Source organism: Buteo buteo, chromosome 27 (genome assembly GCF_964188355.1).
Source record: "Buteo buteo chromosome 27, bButBut1.hap1.1, whole genome shotgun sequence".
NCBI lineage: Eukaryota > Metazoa > Chordata > Aves > Accipitriformes > Accipitridae > Buteo > Buteo buteo.
This window is the reverse complement of record NC_134197.1, coordinates 9,040,584-9,060,413: the sequence shown is the minus strand read 5'-3', so window position 1 is coordinate 9,060,413 and position 19,830 is coordinate 9,040,584. Positions and strand designations below refer to the sequence as shown.

At 43.6% G+C, this 19,830-nt stretch overlaps 2 protein-coding genes and 1 pseudogene across 4 annotated transcripts in view; 2 read left to right on the top strand and 1 right to left on the bottom strand.

The window, feature by feature from the left end:
* DNAH3 (dynein axonemal heavy chain 3) overlaps positions 1-5,751 on the bottom strand; it is a 66,841-nt gene extending 61,090 nt beyond the window's left edge. The window contains exons 1-3 of the mRNA XM_075058458.1: positions 5,036-5,751; positions 2,865-3,055; positions 2,288-2,394 (exon numbers count right to left, since the gene is read on the bottom strand). Coding sequence (XP_074914559.1) covers positions 2,288-2,320 — 33 coding nt within the window. The 5' untranslated portion in view covers positions 2,321-2,394; positions 2,865-3,055; positions 5,036-5,751. The remainder of the gene's footprint in view (positions 1-2,287; positions 2,395-2,864; positions 3,056-5,035) is intronic.
* A 109-nt stretch (positions 5,752-5,860) lies between these two features.
* Positions 5,861-11,700, top strand: LDAF1 (lipid droplet assembly factor 1). Of its 3 annotated transcripts, none has more exons than XM_075058476.1 (5): positions 5,861-5,989; positions 7,263-7,401; positions 8,348-8,516; positions 8,922-9,060; positions 10,809-11,700. In XM_075058476.1, exons 2-5 carry the CDS (start codon positions 7,330-7,332, stop codon positions 10,900-10,902), a joined length of 474 nt encoding a protein of 157 aa, XP_074914577.1. In that variant the 5' UTR covers positions 5,861-5,989; positions 7,263-7,329; the 3' UTR covers positions 10,903-11,700. The 3 variants fall into 3 exon arrangements, with proteins under 3 accessions (XP_074914577.1, XP_074914578.1, XP_074914579.1); XM_075058477.1 differs by lacking the exon at positions 5,861-5,989 and adding an exon at positions 6,079-6,444; XM_075058478.1 differs by lacking the exon at positions 5,861-5,989 and adding an exon at positions 6,484-6,597.
* Positions 11,701-13,927: 2,227 nt separating this feature from the next.
* Positions 13,928-15,551, top strand: LOC142045262 (melanin-concentrating hormone receptor 1-like; annotated as a pseudogene).
* Positions 15,552-19,830: the final 4,279 nt, after the last annotated feature.

Here is a 19,830-nt window from a genome sequence, read left to right as displayed (position 1 = left end):
GCTGCATTACTGGGTGTGATGGGTTGACCCTGGCTGAACGCCAGGTGCCCACCAAAGCCGTTCTATCACTCCCCCATCCTCAGCTGGACAGGGGAGAGAAAACTATAACAAAAACTTGCGGGTCGAGATAAAGACAGGAGAGATCATTCACTAATTACCGTCACGGGCAAAACAGACTCAGCTTAGGGAAAATTAGCTCAATTTATTACAAATCAGCCAGAGTAAGGTAATGAGAAATAAAACGAAATCTCAGAACACCTTCCCACCACCCCTCCCTTCTTCCCGGGCACAACTTCACTCCCGGATTTCTCCACCAAGCCCCCCCAGCGGCACAAGGGAGACAGGGATGGGGTTTACGGTCATCACACGTTATTTTCTGCCGCTTCACCTCCTCAGGGTGAGGGCTGATCACACTCTTCCCCCGCTCCAGCGTGGGGTCCCACCCACGGGGTCAGTCCTCCACGAACGTCTCCAACACAGGCCATTCCCACGGGCTGCAGCTCTTCACAAACTGCTCCAGCATGGGTCCTTTCCACGGTGTGCAGTCCTTCAGGAGCACACTGCTCCAGCGCGGGTCCCCCACGGGGTCACAAGTCCTGCCAGAAAACCTGCTCCACGGGCTCCTCTCTCCGCAGATCCGCAGGTCCTGCCAGGAACCTGCTCCAGCGCGGGGTTCCCACGGGGTCACAGCCTCCTTCGGGAACCCACCTGCTCCGGCGTGGGGTCCTCCACGGGCTGCAGGTGGAGATCTGCTCCACCGTGGACCTCCCTGGACTGCAGGGGGACAGCCTGCCTCACCAGGGTCTTCCCCACGGGCTGCAGGGGAATCTTCGCTCCGGCGCCTGGAGCATCTCCTCCCCCTCCTTCTTCACTGACCTTGGTGTCCGCAGGCTTGTTTCTCTTACATGTTCTCACTCCTCTCTCCAGCGGCTGTTTCTCACTCTCCCAACTTTTTTTTCCTTCTTAAAAATGTTATCCCAGAGGCGTTACCACTATCACTGATTGGCTCGGCCTTGGCCGGCGGCGGGTCTGTCTCAGAGCCGACTGGCATGGGCTCGCTCTCTCTCGAACACAGGGGAAGCTTCCAGCAGCTTCTTACAGAAGCCACCCCTGTAACCCCCCCCGCTACCAAAACCTTGCCACATAAAACCAATACACTAGGGAGAAAAAAAACACTAGATTTTTTTCATGTCTATAATGACCCAGTTCCAGAAGAAGCTATATTGCCAGGATGCCACTGGAAGAACAGATTGCTCACAGTGACTCTGCAAAGTGTTCCAATACAAATAAGATAATACCTAATATATCTTAGGACTATGTTCCATCTCCTCAAGGTGACCATACTTTGAGGTGGCCTTCCAGGACTCCATACAAAGTTCTCCAAGAATATTTTCTCAGAATTATTTAGCCTCACAGTGGTTTAAGGTTTTTTTGAACGGCAACTTTCCTTAGCATGGGCCAAAACCTCACCCCTAGTCTGCTCTGAGTTTCCTAAATCAAATTTGTTTAGCAGATTAATGAGGAACAAATTCCCAAATATATAGTGACACTATCAGTAAAAGAAGGTGGAAGTATGTGGTATCTGAACGCCAGTGAATTAAATCCCCATAAAAGAGGATGTTATTACCCAATAAAATTATGTTTGAATAACATACCATCATTTTTTACATAATTTTTAATATGTTTTAGCATGTGGTTACTGCTTTCTGATATATGACTGGAAAACTAGGCTGCTCAAACTTAGTTTTCCAGCAGACAAAGTTGTGCCCTCCTCAATAGCAAAGTAGAGACCATTTAGAAATAAAATTTGAGAAAGGACTGATCTGATTTACCTCCTTGGTATTCCCCAGCGTGCCTGCACACAGACACACAGAAATCAAGATATTATCACTGCCAGGCATATTTCACTATAGACAGCATGAATTGCTCTTGATTAATGACTAAAGGATTGGGCCTTAGGGTACTTTAGAAATGAATAAACCATGCAGTTTATTAGGAGATTTGTTCCTTCTTAGAGGTACAAGAGTTATTAAGAAAGCCATTGTTCATTCTAAAGCAACTCTTCATTTATATGCCACCTAACCCTTCCAAAAGTTAAATACTTGAGCAAAGGAATTAATAAGAAGTGTATTATAAAGGCTTAGGTCCAAAGAATATTCAACAATAACGAGTGCCTTCAAACAAGAGTTCTTCCAATGTCAAACCACTAGCCACCAGTAATAGCCAATTTCATCTGAAATTTTGAAAAAGGTATCCATTTTTCACAGTCACTGCAGAAAGAACTTACCCTCAGGAGCCTCGGGCTCTGTGTTGGCTTCATTTTGCTTTGTTTTTTTGTTTGCTTAGAAGTTTTTGGTCCTCCCCCTCAATATAAGCATCCTTGTCATTACAGCACTGGAAAAGAATTAGACACTCATTTCAGGTACTACACAACGTCTCAAAACAGTCAGCTTCCTATCCCAACTGCCAGGAACAAGAAAAATCCCAGCTCTCCCCTTCCTTGTTTACAACACTAAGCTTTCTGCCTGTCCAATCCACACACTCTCTTTTTTTCCATTCCTCTTCAAGCTCACTTTTTACCTTAATCTTTCTAACTCTTTCCAGATGCCTTTCAAGCAACATTTTTTCCACCCTGCTCTTTCTACTTTCTCCAAAACTAGTTTCCGTGCCACTGCTTGTTCTCTTCTAATGTCCCAGGGACTCTGGGTCCCTAATTGCGGTTTACAGCAGACAGAGCCACACATTAATTGCCATGAGAAATAAGCACACATCAAAAGGAATGGGAAAAGAGAAAGACAGAGATGCCCAGCATGCCTTACACATCCACCAAGTGCATAAGCAAGCAGGGTAAGAGCAGGTACTACCTGCAGGCACCCTTGTTACCAGTCCCTCTGCCTGTTCCAGCTTGGTGGACTTCTCCGGCGCTCTGCCTTTCAGTCCTCAGCTTCGTCGCCCCAGTTACAGCATAGCTGGTGCTTGGAGACAGGAATTCCCTCCTCCCTCTCTTCCCCAAGTGGAGAGAAAACAGCCTCTTTCAGCACAGTGTTGCGCCAAGCTGTGGTCAGGGAGATTCAGTTGTGAAACCAATGAGCAACTGTACAGGTTCATTTTACCTCTGAAAGCTACTAAAAATGTAGTCCTAAGACATCGCAGTTATTCTGACATTTGTATGAAAACACTGCACACAGCAAGGGAGCTCCCAGAGCAATAAAGGCTATATATAAACACAAATTTTCTTAGGAAGAACTAGGAAAAAAAAATATTAAAGATTCAAAATCTTGAACCCAAACATCTCTATCACTTTTCCACCATTCAGAATCAAACTCCCTGAAGATCCGAAGACAGCAGGTGGGATACTTCTACTCCCAATTCCTCTAAATCTGCTTGTATGCATTTGCCTCCCACTCACAGTCATCACTACGTCCTGAAAAAGTCCTCCATCAAATTTCTTCACAAATGGGAATTATTACCATCCGAACTGAAATCTAGCGCAGTCTCCTTATACTGACCCTCAAGAGGGGCCTTGTACATGTTCTGCCAACACAGCGAGACTTCCATTTTAATTTAAACTCTTTCCCAACATCTTTGGACGTTATTTTTCATCCTGTTTTCTATAAACTGTAAGAATGGCTGATATCCCCGAGTTAACAGCACAGTTTTCCTTACATCTTAATGTAATACCAACTAGAAGTGGAACATTGTTCCTGCCTGGCCACATGTGAAAGTTCCTACCATAAACAAAGCTGCTCTTTAAACACAAGCCAGCAGTGTGGGGTATAGAACCAGTGCTGCTAATGCTGGAGCTGGCAAATGCTAGGCTAGTGTGTATGGTAACCCTCCAAATATTTCAGTGCTGGTTTGCAATGTGAGTATTTTCCTGCTAATTTGAGCTGATGCTGGCATGAAGACAAACTCAATTAAGCAGCAGTTATAGTAACTACTGTTCCTCTGTGCACAACAACTCGGATGCTTATATATGCGTGTCCTTTGAGGTTAAATAAATTACTTGTGCTGCTTGGGAAACATTAAAACCAGTTACTTTACATAGAAAGAGATTATATGTGAATTTCTAGCAGAATAAATAATTATGCATAGCAGGAAAATAATTCACTAAGATGTACAAGACTATCTCCAAAACCGCAGCTATGGCATGTTTCGAAAACAGCCAGAAATTTAAAATCTCCAATATACTTCTAAACTCGGTGGAGCCGTTAAACTTTATACTGCCATTATCACTGGATTATGTCACACTATAATTCCACCAGTTAGTTTTTCCCTATGCTCACTTTAAAAAAATTATACAAAATCAACAAATTGAAATTTAATTTTATATATATATAGTCTGCAAGCAATATCAATACACTACACACTTTAATAATATGAGATATAAATGCTTTAACAGTTCAAGCAAAATAAACTTGCCCTCACCATCCTCTTGCAGGTATCTTGTGTTGGGCTTTTAGAGCCCATGGTCCAAATTTACATTAATATGCAAATCTCTCTTTTACTTCCTCTGTCTACACAGATCCTTGTATCTGCAGAACTCATTGAAATCAGCACCTCAAAGACACAGAGCTCTGACAGTCTGATAGGTTAAGAACCCCATACTTTATAAAACCTTGATAGAACTAGAAAGCCCCCGCTTAGCTCAAAATGTCTGTGCAAGTCGATTGTCAACATATTGTTTTTCTCAGAACCAGATGTGTGTGCATACGATTCTGTATCAACATCTCTTTGCGTTCTAAGACCAGCGTGCTCCAAATTAAACATGGTATTTATTTTGTTGCCTTTAAAAAATAATCATGAAACCATTAATGTTGTTTTGCAATACTCTCATGGGTGGCACCAATCAAAAACAGTGATTAAAGCAGTCATGAGAAGCATGAATATTTTACTGATTTCTGACTGTAATTTACAGCATGAAAAATTCCATCTATGTAGCAAAAGCTGGGAATTCACTGAAGCTTCACGTTTGCCTGTAACACCATCGTGATGGCTCTGGAAAGCAGCCAGGCCAAATCATTGTGCAACACACCTCAGCGAGCGTAATTTCTGAGATGAACAGTCCCATGCAAATGCTGGGACACTGTAGGATGCACCGATCTTGCTGAAAACCCAGCTGAATCTTTCAAGCGATTATTCCTCATGTGGAGCGTCTCCCCAAACAGGTTTGCCACGTGGCCACCCAAACACCCGTGGAAACAGCAGGACAAGTTGGAAACGTGTGGGAACAAGTAACCAGAGATGGAGCGGGAGGTGAAGGTGGTTATGCCAGATGAATTGTTTCACAGCTCCCATTCCACTACACCACAAGGCGTGACCACCTCAACAGCCACAATCCACCTAAAGCTGCCTTCGTAGCCTCCCACCCGACGGCAGCAACCCGTCCGGCTGGGATGGTGGGATTACATCCCACCGCTATCTGACCGGCTCTGGCACCGAGAATCTAGATCTGACACCCCCAGCTGTTCCTCCCGCCCCGGCCCGCCGCACCCCCAGTCTCTCGGGGCTGAGCGTACCCTACTATCGCAGATACCCTCATTTTCTACCCTCAATTCGAAAAAGCTCCTAAAGCCACACAAAACCCTGGCACGCTCCGAGGGTGCCCAGCCCTGAGAGGCTGAGGCAAGGCCCGGGGGGGGGTGGGTGGGGGTGGTGTGTGACAGGCAGGGGCACAACAGGGAAACCAATAAAAGCCCCTAAGCCCCCGGGCGACCTGTGGAAACCTCCCTACTCCCTTCCTCGCTAAACACCCCGCCGCGGGTGTCCCTGCCCCGCTGCTCCGGCCCTCTCCTCTCTTCAGCCTCCCCAGGCGCCGGGCCCTGCCCGCCGCGTCGCCGGCCCCCGCGGGGAGGAGACAGCGGCGGGAGGGCGGCGGCACCTCCCTCGGCCCCGGCAGGCCCAGCCCGGGCCGCGCCGGGCGTTGCAACCGGAGGGCGGGAGGGCGAGGCGCTGAGAGGGGCTGCGGCCCGGCGGGCAGCCGCCGCAGGTGAGAGGGACGGCCCCGGCTCGGCGGAGGGCGGCCCGTCAGCCCCGAGCGCCGCTCGGTCGCAGCGGGAGGGTCGGCGCCAGCGGCGCGGCGCAGCCCTGCGGGAGCCGCGTTCCCCTTACCTCCCCCGGCTCGGGCGGGCGGCGGCCCCCAACCCACCGCGACGGGGCTCCGCCAGCGCCGAGCCCCTACGGCGGGGCAGCGCGGCCCCTTCAGCCCTGCGCGGCCTCCGCCCGCCCGCCCCGCTTGAGGCGGCGGGGGGGGAGACCCGCGCTACGCCCCAGCGCTGCAGGCCGGTGGAGGGCGGCCCAGGGCGCGGCGGCGGCGGCTGCTGCCCGGGGACCCGCTTGAAGGGCAGCGGGCAGCGCGCCTCGGCGCTGACGGCGTGGCGGGGTGGGATTAATCGGCTCCTGACCTCGAAGGTGTTAGGCCGCGGGTGGCGGCGTGAGGGGAAGGTAAAACGGTCGGGGCTCGGGCGCTGCCTGCCCCGGCGCGAGCGTTGTCGGTGGGGAGGCTTCGTCCGGCGGGAGCTGCTCCCCCCCCGCCGCGGTCGGTCTCCTCGCCGGTGCTGCGAGGAGCAAGAACTCGGGCGCTGCTGTGTGAAAATGGTGTGTAAACAAAGGGAGGGAGCGCGTCCGGAGGCAGAGCGTGAGGTAGTAGTAACACTGACACGGGGAGCGTTCGGATTTACGAGCAGGGAAACGCCTCCTTTAACCTTCCCCTGGTGCGGGTCCTCCGGGCGACGGCAGACTACGTTTTCGAGGGGGAAGGGAGATTTTTTTGGAGCTGATGTTGCCTTTAAACTGTCACAATTAAGTATGTTCAGAGCGTTTGAAAGCATTTCGCCTGTATACGCAGAGTTTTGAAGCTGTACGGGGTATGGCTGCAATTCTGAACGAGAGGCTACTTACAAAACCAAGTGTCGTTAAGGTGTTACAAGCTTCCAGGACTAGTAGTGATAAATTGTCCGTGTGGATTGTTAGAATTGACCTTTTTACTGGTAATTCAATACCCTCACCGTTATATGTGGGGTTAATGTTATAAAGGAAGAAGGTGAGAGTCGCCTTGTATCTTGGTACTTGGCTTTCGGAGTCTCAGAAAAGCTTTCGGGGACTAGCCACCTACTTTAGATGTACTTCTGTAAAAGTAATGTTTTAGGCTCCGTGGATCACATTAACATCTGAAATCTACATTCTCTGTTGTTGCAAACGAAATACTTCATTTTCAAAAAACATCTGTCTGAGCCTGTAACTAATTGTACCTTAATTTTAAGGAAAATTGGATGGCTGAGTGAGAACTGGTTGTTCAAAAGATTCACGCTCGTGGCTGAGGATTACAGCATGTCTAAAGAAATGCAAGAACTGCAGAAGCAATGGCACTCCGTGGTGCAGTCCATCCATAGCAACTCAAATGTGGGTCTGGATTATAACTTATAATATATTTATAAAGATACTCCTTTCATAACTCTTGGAATATCACACCCCAATTTATTTAAATGCAATTTCAGAACTTCTTTTGGGGGGTGGGGGGGAATGGGTACTCTCTTTTTAAGTGAACACTGAGGAGCCTATGGGAAGGGCTGTCCTCCTACACCTTCAGCAATCAAGAAAGAGAGAAGCCTGTTCTGCATTTCTGTGTTTTACTGGTATAACCATTTGAGATAGTAGAGTGGCATTTTAGTTAAATGGTTGTGCTGCTGTAAGAAGAACTAAAACTGCAATACATATTTCCTTAAGGGACAGGAAATGTCTCTACTACAGTAAAATTCTAGTTTGTAGGTATGACTGCATCTGTAAAGAGGATTTTTAAAAAGTATTATAATTTTATATATATATAATTTTATATTATAATTAGCAGACATGCCTGTACTGTACTTACAGTCAATATACGAGCAGGTTGCAGATATTACTCAGGCATGAAAAAAAGAAAAATCATCATAATTTTTAAATGTTACAGTATTTTTTTTCTTAACAAATACAGTTCTCTAGATCAAAATCATAGTGTTGAGACCCCACTGAAATACTGTGCAGCTAAACTGTGATATTTTTTTTTTTACTTGTTTTCTTACTTGTTTTCAGGTTCTTTGTTTTGTTTTGTTTTTTTTAATTTGTGCAAGAATGGAACTGGGAAGTCCAAGAGAAACATGTCTGTTCTTGGTAGAACATATTTGCTATGAAGTTACCTAAATTTGTAGTAAGTCTTCATGCTTTTGAAATACAGAGGCAACAGCTGTCCTCTATTCAAGCTGCAGACTTACAAAAAGATGCTACCTGCAGTTCACTAAAGTAGCAGTGACCTTTAAAAGTTATCTATGACAAGATAAAAACAAAATCTGAAATGTTTTTCTTTCATCCACAGGTTGTTGCATTTATGAATTCTCGTGTTGGCCAATATTTAGATGACCATCCTTTTGTTGCCTTATCACTCCTGATGTTTATTGCAGTGTCTGCTATTCCCGTTGCATTTTTCCTGATTTTTGTTGTTACAACAGCCGTAATGGCCTGCATCGGTGTGATAGTCGTGGAAGGTATTATATGCCTGCATGTATGTACTTGCTTATTCCCTTCTAAGGCATGATGTCTTGTCTTTTTTTAATTCTTCCTTCTGGAGACCCCAGTTCAAGCAATTGAGGATTTCTGCATGTAGTCCTCAGGTCTCAGCAGTAGTGAAACTCTTAATACAAGAATAGTAATCGGATTAAGTGTAGTCTATACAGGGGAAATCCTATTTCCCTTTCTAATCATCTCAGCCACCAGGATATGCCTAAACCAGTTATCTTGACCATGCATAGCTTTTATAGAGGCCTGCTAGTTGATTGCAGAAGACTTGTTTTCCCAAATGGTTTGAAATTGGGGTTGTGGTAGAACGTCAGATGTTCTAATATACTTGTATATAAACTTGTTTAAATAACAAACTGATTTTCTTTTTCTAGGTGTTATAATAGCCATAGGTGGCATAGCCCTCCTCTGTGTGCTGTGTGGCCTGGGTGCACTTTCACTGGGAGTTTCTGGAGTACTTAGTGTTTGTTATGTCGTTCTTTCAACTCTGGTCAACTACTGGTATGATTCAAGGTGAGTATTGATGTCTTGATCCATGCTTGGATTTCAAACTCTGCAACTGTACTATTGCATTGATTACTTTATTCTACGTGAGCAACTGTTGCTTAGTTTAACAAATGTTTCTTGAATGCTAGAACATTGTAGGGTTTAGGGTTATTCCATGCGGGGCCCAGACGACAGGACACCAATATGATGATTAAAGTCGCCAGTTTATTGAACCTAGCTGATCATTCTTATACAATTCTCTAAGTTGCTTAGAAGCTTTGATTGGCTACTGCATGCAAGCATTTGGTGTCCACGCGCACAAACATAAAATGTGATTGGTTACATCGATACTGTCCACGTGTATAAACATAAGATACAGTTAGTTATACTCACTCTGTACACGCGCATAAACACAGGATATAATTGGCTATGTTAGCTAGAGCATGCGAAACTTGTCTCAGTCCAATCGGCCAAGATAAGCCCCTGAATTGAGGTTGTTTGTGCCAAGTTCCCTTTATCGTGGAATGTGCACCTGTGTTTTTCTAACTGGGCTCTTTCTTTTTCTATCTTCTTGTTTATTCTGTTCAAGGCCTTCTAAAGGCATCTGGAATGCTCTTGCAACCATGAGCTACTTTCAGGCCCAGTAACTAAGTTCCATGTAATTGACCCCAACAGAGCATCTCTGGCTACACTGGTGGCTTAATGTGCAGCATACAAGTGTCTAGTCACCAATATATATTTTAATGAGAGTTATTACATGCCCTCTTGCCTATTTACAAAAGAGGAAATGTAAATAGTCCTTAAATGTGCATGTGCTAACACAACACTTCATCAAGCAATAAAATACAACTTTGTGTCACTCAGTATTTGTTGCTTTAAATGTCATTAAAACACACTTCCAAATTGGACTTTGCCTAAAGGATGAGCCGTTTGCAATTTTTTCTGCATGACGACCCAGCTATGTCTGCTTACCTGCATTTGTAGAGTGAAGGACCAAGATTAGTTGTAGATTTGGAATAGGCAGAGGCGTACTTAAAAGGGGCAGTGTGGCCAAAATAGAAATTACAGGTTTTACTGGGTGCTGCACATGTGCTGCTTGCACATTATGTCTCCCAGTACTTCAGGCTTGGAGGCCTATTTCACTCAGCATTGCCTTAGCCATGCTTCTTTGTACTGGCTAGGACTAAGAGGCACTAGCAGGTTGTGCTGGAGTGCCACCTGTTGCCCGCTTAAATATCTATTAGGGAATGAATAATGATAATCACTTCTTAAACAGAAGGGAGAGCAAGAAGAAAAATTACAGCTGCTCCATCCTAGACTTCCTGAGTTTGCTTCTTCATCACAGCTGTGGACACACAAAACTGCTTGTGGAGCCCATGATATCGTCAGGATGACAAGACCATGGTGCAAGGCCCAGTGTGCTTGCATTTGTTCCAGGGCTCCCTAACACTCCTCCAGGATATGCTGCCAGGTCCATAACATTGCACACCAATTCCAAAAAAGACTTCTTTTTTTCCATAGCATATCTGGATATGCAACCCAACCTACAGACCAGTCATATCGACTTATAGCTCTGATGTTAAAAGAGATAATACCTGCTCTTTTTGTGTTTCTGTGTCGTTCGAGAGAAGCTCTGGTAGACCAGCAGTGGATGTTCCAGGAGTCTCAAGACAGGTTTACATCTCATGTCACTCGTCTTTTTTGAGCAAAAAGTTAGAAGACCATAATCTTACAGAAGAACAGACTGTAAAACCATTCTTTTCTCTTGTATACAGGGGTCAGATAAAGAAGCAAGAAGTTAATGGAAGTTTGCCACAGAAGAGTCCTTCTGTCTTGGATCTTTCTGCCAATAATGGAAAGAACGAATAAGTGGGTTTCTCCCCACTTCCTTCATAGGCACTTAACTGTACTACCCTGACCTTTGCAATATAAATGTTTACTCGTTCAGCATTCAGCCACTCCTTACGGGAACTGATAAAATCAATATGCATCTTACATTGTCACTGTAAAACTAATATTAAGAATAACCATTAAGCAGCGGAGCATTGTGATATTAAGTCTGTGAGCATAATGGAATGTTCCACAGAATTTTATAAAGGGATGTAATAATAACTGCTACTGTTGAGTCAGTGACAATTAGTTGAAAGAAAGGGTAGGTAAGTATTTGACTTCCCATTTGTTACTGGAGTTCTGGGTGTACTATCTTTTGAAATTTGTACACAGCAGTTGGTCATTTTGATACATAAGTGTCAAAGCTCAGAACACCAGAATTGTTTTTTGAATGTTAAAAAAAATTTTTAAGCCTTAACAGCCTTTGTTAAAATAGTATGAGCACACCATGCTAATGCTTTATATTTATTATATGAGGAAAATTGGGGTTTATCATGTGTTAAGTAAGTCATGGTATCAGCTTTTATATAGCTTCAGATGTTGCATTATTCTGAAGGGATATTTTCCTTGTTCTCATTGCCTCATCACATCAATGGTATGCAGTTAGGTCTTGCATTTTGTCATATTTATTTAGGTATTTAAATTGCCTGTTTTGCTTTTCAGTTGCAACTTCTTGTATGTTATTTAAACTTTTTTCATTTTTGCAAATGCTATAATATTTTTAAGCATTAAGAAAGTATCTAACTATATTAGTTTAATAAAGTGCTGTTTGTTTAACCAGGTTGTCTTGTTATTCTGTTTATTCTACAGTAAAAACAACTTTTCCAGACCTACTTGTAGGAAGGGCTACATTTGGAGCTGAATTTTTCTCCTCGGTTAACATTAAAGTACTTTGGCTGGCCAATATTGCTGAGCCACAAACTGCAGATCACTCCCCTTATCATGGAAATGCAGAATCCTAAGGACTAAATTAGTGTAATACTTGAGCTTTGCATGAGCCAACATGCTGTTTGACTCCAACGTGGAGGCAGTTTATCTATCTGAGCTGTAATGTGTTCCACATAGTATTGGTGGTAACATTTTCAGCTGTAGTGATAAGCTGGCCCCATCCTTCAGCAGCAGAGTGAAGGCATCCTTAGCCTTACTCTCCGTTACTGTCTGCAGGAGGCACACAGGACCTGATGCTAGTTCATAAAGTGCTCTAGTATTTACTAAATTCCAGTTAACTATGAAGGATTTACAGAATGGAGACCATAACAGGAGATTTCTTTCATAATTTACTAAGTAGATAAAAATGTTTGTTTTTTTCAGGTGCTTCAAAGCTATATTTCCAACCACTTTTTTTTTTTTTTTTTTAACTTTTGGTTGATAGTAGTATACAAGTGGTAGGGAAAAAAAAAAAGAAAGAGGAAAAGTACTTTCTCTACTTTCCTTGTAAGAAAAGCTAGTGCTGTGATACTGTTTACATGACATACAGCCTGGAGAAATCCATCTGAAATGTGGAAAAAGATTTAACATGAATATATGTACATAGTTTTGTACATAGTTGGTATCATCACTTTAGGATCAAATCTGCAGCTGCTCTTAATTACAATAGAGCTCTGCCAGTTTACAGCAGGTGAGGATCAGTGGGGGAAAAAAATAGAATGCTGTTCTTAAGAACCGTGTGGTGATGCACGTCACAGCTGTAGGTAACGCAACCTAAAAGCAAATTCCCCAGTGCATACACTGGACTTCAAAAAACTGAAATATACTGGTGTTTGCAAATGACGAGACTCCAACTAGGTAGTATGGTGGGCGCATTGAGGTGAAGGAGGCATTTTGCACTGGCTGGTAAATGGAATACATTATCCCTTGTGCAAATGGACTGGTACCTGCTTTTAAGAGCTGTGAAATACTGAAATAACTATTTCTAAGTGCTAGAAGTCCTTACAACTAGCAAAAGGTGAGCCTTGAAATAGCATTCTATTCATTACAGAATCCTGCCTTTCACCAGACTACTGGCCCCCATCATCAGGATACAGTTTGAGTCTAATCTTACTTTCCAAATCTTACTTTTTCTAGGCAGTAATGCCTTCAATCTAGGAGTTTACTGGCTGCTAAGAGCAGACTAATGGTTGAGGGAATTAAGGCAATGATTGATGTGACCGAGTATAACACAGTCACCACCTCATTTGTTTCCAGTGTTTTGCCTTTTTTACATGCTGAACTGCTGTAATTTCAAATACACCTAGAAAATAAATCCCTTGTTTATCTCCTATTCTATCAGTCTGCCTAAAATGAAACATATGTAACTGTTACTGTGCTCAAGAGCTCAAAACGAATTGAAATGGAGAAAGCACTTCACAGGAAGGAAATAATGATGCTGTTTATCATCTGTGCTGCAATTTACCAGGAACAGCCAGAAAACACTAGCTTTCTGTGTACTTACACAGCTTGTACCTTTTCACTTTTAGGATGATCTTGCTTCAGAATCTAAAGAGACTATCCCCAATCTATACTTGCAAATCTTGCTGCAAACTTGACTTTAGATTAACATGGTTCTTTGCAGAATTATATGGAGATATTTATACTCAGTTAGACCCTAAAAGAACTGTCCTCTCAGTGCTGGCTGCCCATCATTTTATTTAGAGGATTTTATTTACTTCAGGCCCCATTTGCCTCTCCAGAGCTCAAGTTCATAACTTAGTCTATCAGTGGATCCCAATCACTGCTTTTAGCACTAAAATGAAATTCTGCTCTCCCTGCAAGCATATTTCCAGCACTCCACTGCCAGCTTGGTGACAGGAGCTGCCTCATTACATCCTGGCATCACTTTTGCCTGGTGGTGGTGCAGGGAGCAGAGGAGCTGCTTTTTAATCTGCATTAACAGCCTCTGCCGATGCTTAGAGCAATGGCTTTCTGAGCAGCCCCACAGATCTCCAAGGAATGTGCAACCTTTATTCTTTCAACATGAAACAGTAACATCTTCAAGCTGCTGATAGGGACCAATTTTTCCTGAAGGATGGATTTTAAAACAAATCACACTGAGAGCTTGAACAGCTGCATCCCCAACAGCTCCAAGGCTGTTCAAAACTTTTCTCTGTCTCATAAGTGCAATAAACAGCTAAGTGAAAATATACATTAGTGTGTATAAACTATAATAGGTGTAGGGGGGGAAGAAAAAATCACTTATGTGGAACGGTTTTGAAGAAAGCCTGTATATGGATATTATTATCCATACAGTTAAGCAATATGTGTCAGAAATATGAATATATGTATTGAAACATTTATTATATAGGTATGCATTTGAAAGGGTCTAAATGCACATACATGGAATGATATACACACTGGTGCTCTTCCATTCTATTATTAATACGTGCATACGTATGAAGGGAAGAGTGGGTGTATGCGCATTTGATTAGAGACACATGTCTTAATGCATATATTTGTGAAAGCTACTGAAAAAGCGCCTGTGTGTTGTTAGACACAACCACACACAAAGCACTTCGTCATCTTACATGTGCCTAAGAAATCTGTTACTGTTTGCATTCAGAGCACTCACCGGCTGTTAGAAGCCAGAACATCCATAAGGCATGTTCTCACCAGTGGTCCTGGCACAGCTGACTTTTTCCTGCCTACACTTGTCTCCGCAGGTGACCCCCCCAGGATGAGCTAGGGCAGCTTCATCATGCCCACCCAGTTTGGCATTACCTGCCTGTTGGCCGTTATTGGTAACAGCTTGGTTATCTGTACAATCTTAAAGAAATCTGGCCCTAGCAGTAGCATCCCAGACATCATCAACAGCCTCTCCATGGTGGACCTGCTTTTCCTCCTGGGCATGCCCTTCCTCATCCACCAGCTGCTGGGGAACAGAGCCTGGCACTTTGGAGAGACAATGCGCACCATCATCACCGCCCTGGGTGCCAACAGCCAGTTCACTAGCACCTATGTCCTCACTGCTATGTCTATCGACTGCTACCTGGCCACCATCCACCCCTTCACCTCCCCTCCCTTCAGGAAGCCCCCCCATGACAATCCTTGTCACCTGCATGCTCTGGGCCCTGCCCTTCCTCAGCATTATACCCATGTGGCTGTATGCTCAGCTCATCCCTTCACCTAGAGGTCTACTAGGCTGTGGGATTCATTTGCCAGACCCCCAGAGGGATGTTTATTGGTACACTCTCTACCAATTCTTCCTGGTTTTTGCCATCCCTTTTGCCCTCATCACAGTGGATTACAGGAGGATCCTGCTCAAGACAGCCAGGTACTCAGAAGCACTGGTGAGCCAAAGATGCACCAGGGCTCAAACCACGAGACTGACCCATGCAGCAATTGCTATTTGTGCAGCCTTCTCCATTTTCTGGGCACCTTTCCACAGCCTGCAACTTGCCCAGCTCCCCATGACTTACCCCACCCTGCCTTTCTACTACACCTACAACACGGCTATCAGCCTAGGTTATGCCAATAGTTGTCTGAACCCCTTCATCTACATCTTGCTGGGACAAAATTTCCAGAGGCAGCTTGGGATCCCTGTAAGGCCAGCAGCTGCAGGGCAGGCTTCCCCAAATGGGAGCAAGAGCATTTGGGAGGATGCACTCGAGTCAGGGCAGGCACTGCCGCATTTGGGGTCCAGCTCTGGCAGGTAGCAAGACCAACAATAATTCAGGTATGCCCCCACAAGCCAGCCCCTCTTCTCTTCCAAAGAGACATAGGCAGGGGCAGGCAGGTGAGGACCATGCACCACGTCTCCTATGGGATGGATCATTACTTGCCCTGAAGATAGTCAGGGCAGCATTTAGGCAGAAGCTCTATTTGGCATCGTATTCCTATTTACATCTTCCCCAACAGTTATGAATTATATTCTGCCCAGGCAATTAGAAGCTCTCAAGCCCTTTGTTAGATTACCCCACATACTAAAATAGTTTGGTGCAAAAGCCCAGACAAGCAGTGACCCTCTGCCCAGGGCTGAGATACTGCCACGATTTGAAACTTGGGAATTTTCAAGTTTATTTCTTGCTTTAAGCTCAGTAAGGAGAAAGAAAGGTGTTTACACTGTTGTGGATCATTTTTCTCCTGAAACATGGTTCAGGAGCATAAACACGTTTCACAAAAATTTTAAATACAACAATCAAGTTCTCATCTCCTTTCTAATGTACAAGCTCCGTGACATGTTTAACAGTGGGTGAGACAATTTTTCTGTCATTTTAAAGCTAACAAAACCACCCCTTTTCCAGAATCAGCAATTGTCAAGTCCCATGACTATTCCTAAATATATTTAAATTAAAACTAACCCTATTGATTTATTCCCAATCACTCTGAGACGCAGTTCTGTACCATCTTGTTAGGGGACAACAGAAACCCGAGTTAAACAGTAGCTGTCATTAAGTTACCAAGTTGCTTTGCAGTAGAAAGTAATGATTAGATTCTATCTATGTAAAAGAAGAAAACAGAATAGTTTCTTGCCCTTGGCAGCATATCATGTGCACATCATTGTGGTATTTCCTCAGCTAGCAGCAAGCCTTTAGTAAATACATATCTTGAAGCATATTGCTCAGGTTTTCAACCTGATTGTAGGTGGCTCAGTTTTCATGTGCCCATCTTGAGCAATTTGGAAAGGACTTGACAGTAGCAACTACTGAGCACCCATTCTCTGACAATCAAACATCTCTGCTGCACATAGCAACCAAAAATCACTGGGCTTTAGTTTTGAGACACTATTATTCTACTAATAGCAGGTCCCTACATCCAGAAAAACAGGCAAAAGCAGAGGTTGTCCACATTTTTGTTTTAAAGGAACATTTGCCTCTTTATGGTAAATCAAATTAAAGCTGCTTAGAAAGTGCTTTTATGTTTCAAGAGATCATAAAGGCCAGATTAAATTCTTTATCAAGAATACTCAGTTGCTAGAACATACAACCTACTTTAATTTTAATAAATTAAAAGTTACAAACTTCATAACTAGCTTGATTTATTCCCACTCCTATGAAGTAACTAAACATCAGCACTGCAAATGAAGAAACATACCTATGGTTATATGCCCTCCATAACATGGGAGATCTTTATCTCTACCTCTTTTGATTTCCAGGAGCCATTTATTTTAATAGCATGTTCATTCAGCAAACAACTGTTACAAAACCACATAGCCAGCAATCCCTGAGGCAAGGCTGCCTCCAATAGCTTTTCAGGAGGCACTTCCATAGACAGAGCAATAGAACCATTACACCTGTCTCAAGTGACAACACTCAAAAGCTTTAGACCCCAGCTCATATGTGGATACACAGCTGAAGGGATTTAATCCTTTCCCCTGAATTTCCATTATACTCTCATCTTTTGTTGAAGGGAGCAGGCTTAATAAACTCAGACACCAAAGCAACTGAATTTATTCCAGCTCAGAGTCTGGCTCCACATGAACCATTTCCTTCTGCATTTTAAATTGCTTTCTCAGTATGTAATTCATTCTGTCATCAGCACTTATCTGGAGCTAAAGCTGTGAATGCTCAGTTACCAGCAGGTTACCATGGAACAGTTTCACTCCTGCTGCCCTGACCTTTGTGTGTTTATCAGTCACTGTCACTTCAAAGCTTCTCACCATGTCCTTTTAACAAGATCTGCTTTCAGTGCTGTGCCATCACATTAGCATGGTTTTTGATAGGGATATGCTGAAGAAATAAAACTAGGTCAGCACAGACCAGGTGTTTTTACTGGAGACAGTAAGGCCATCCCTCAAATGAGGGTGTAGGTTGTTTGGTTTCCTTTTTTTTGTAATTATTAAACACTATGGTAGAGCTAAGAAGTCCTTAGCAAGGGAGGCTGGGGAGATGGTGCGGAGGCCCCATTTTCCCAGCTGCTCTCTTGTTTTCCTGCAGAACAGCACTAGCCTAACAGGGAAATGGCAGGAGCCTTTCCCACCCCAGTGGCACCATTCCCAACTAGGTCCTCAGCCTACCCAGCACCAAGGATCTAGTTCACCAGCCCTTAGTTCAGACACAGACATGCCTCAACGGGCAACCACTCCTGCAGCCCTACTCCCTACATCCTGGGAGACCCCAAACATCCTAAGTCTTTCTAAGGAGAGTTAGGGCAAAGGTATTTTAAACACCCTCACTAGTGCAGATCTCTAAATTCATATATGCAAGCTATAGGAGAAATATTTTAATTTATGGGGATGTTAACTAACATTTATCTTTCACAGCCCATTCACATCAGCCAATATGTTATGTAGCAAATTCTAACCATCCAGGAGCAGAGGTTCAAACTCCATCCAGCAATGAGAGACAAGGAAATACTTCTCTGCCTGAACAGGCACCAGTCTTTTCCCACACTTAGGAACAAGGAGAAAGATGGAGAGGGGGGAAATATTAAGACTATTGGCCTTGTTCGGCTCAGATAAGCTAAAAGCCCATACAGTTAAGTACAACATGCTCTCAAGTACACAAACTCTTTGTCAAGCACCACTTGTGTAGCTTTCACAGAAATACTTCATATTCCAAGTGCTAAGTCAATAGGACTTAAGTATAGTAGGTGGTTCGCTGGACAATAGCTTAAGTAATCATTTCAACCCTAACCCCTATCAGGTTGATAAATAGTAAAAGTGACTTGCAAATAAATGGCTCCAGTGTGAAATTCATTATTTCATGACACTTCTGTTGACACTGTAACTGTGACTAACAGCATAAGTCTTTCCTAATGATCATGTTATCAGTACTCCATGCTCTCCTTGCATGGAATTTACATTAATATTTAGAAAATGTACCCTGAAATCTGTTATATTAGAAGTAGCTCATTAATAAGTCCTAAGTGAAGCAGCAGATGAGTCCCCAGCCCTGTGCTATTTATGCACAGCATGCTTGACAATTAGCATTAGCAAAGCCTGTCCACTGACTTCATCTGAAGCCCTGCATGCCCAAAGAACAGAGCTGGACACGCGATGATCACTCTCCCTGTTAATGCAAAGTTGCCAGACAATGTTTAACCTAAGGCTGTTACACTCATAGTGTGACAGAGCATTTTCATCCCTTTTCATTGTCACATGCACTTGTATTTTTATGCTTCATTTCCTTGACTGCATAAGGCAATGTATACAGGATACAAAATTAAAAGCATAATTGCATAACAAACTGCCTTGCTTGAAATGGACTTGTACATCTACAGATATTGCTGTCTTTGTCTATACTGAGAGCTGCAATGAACAACTACAGTGACACTTTTAAAACATAGACTGACCTTTTAACAAAACACTCTTACTATATTTCTTGCCCTACTGAAGTTCCGAGTGCAACCACCTTTCATGAAGAAAAGCCTTAGGCTTCATTTAGAGGACAGTAAAACTAAAGATCCAAGATCTTTGTGTGCCTCAAGCGTGCAGCAAACCTTTAGCAACTCAGTACTTTTGCTCTGCTACCAGCTCTAGGATTGAGGGTTTCCAATGTATTTGCTTTGGATGCAATTCCAAACATCAATGTTTTTTAAGAGAAGTACAGCTGAACCTCACTAATCCCAGCACTTTAGAGCTCTGTCACTGCTTGGTTTAATGCAGAAGAGTAACTGCTAATACAAGTCACATTCTTCATATGGCTACAGAAGTAGAGTTTCCCCTGAAAATTAGTGGTTTGGTATAAAACAAAAGCAAAAGGAAATTGTACAAGTGAGTGAAGGCACTAAGCACAGAAGCTCCAATACTGGTGATGACAGCAGGAGTAGGAAGTGGTATAGCAAGTTAACATTCAGTTTAACAGAGCTGTCCCAGTTATCAAGCCCTAGAGGAGTAGAGATCAGTTATTGTAACCTCACAGAACATAAGGAAACCACAGGTCAAATGGAATCTAATTAAGTTGGTGTTGCACAACCAGTCTTCAAATGAGATGTCATTAATGCAAAGGCAGCATTAGAACTCTCCATTCTCTCTGCCTGCAGGCTAAACATACT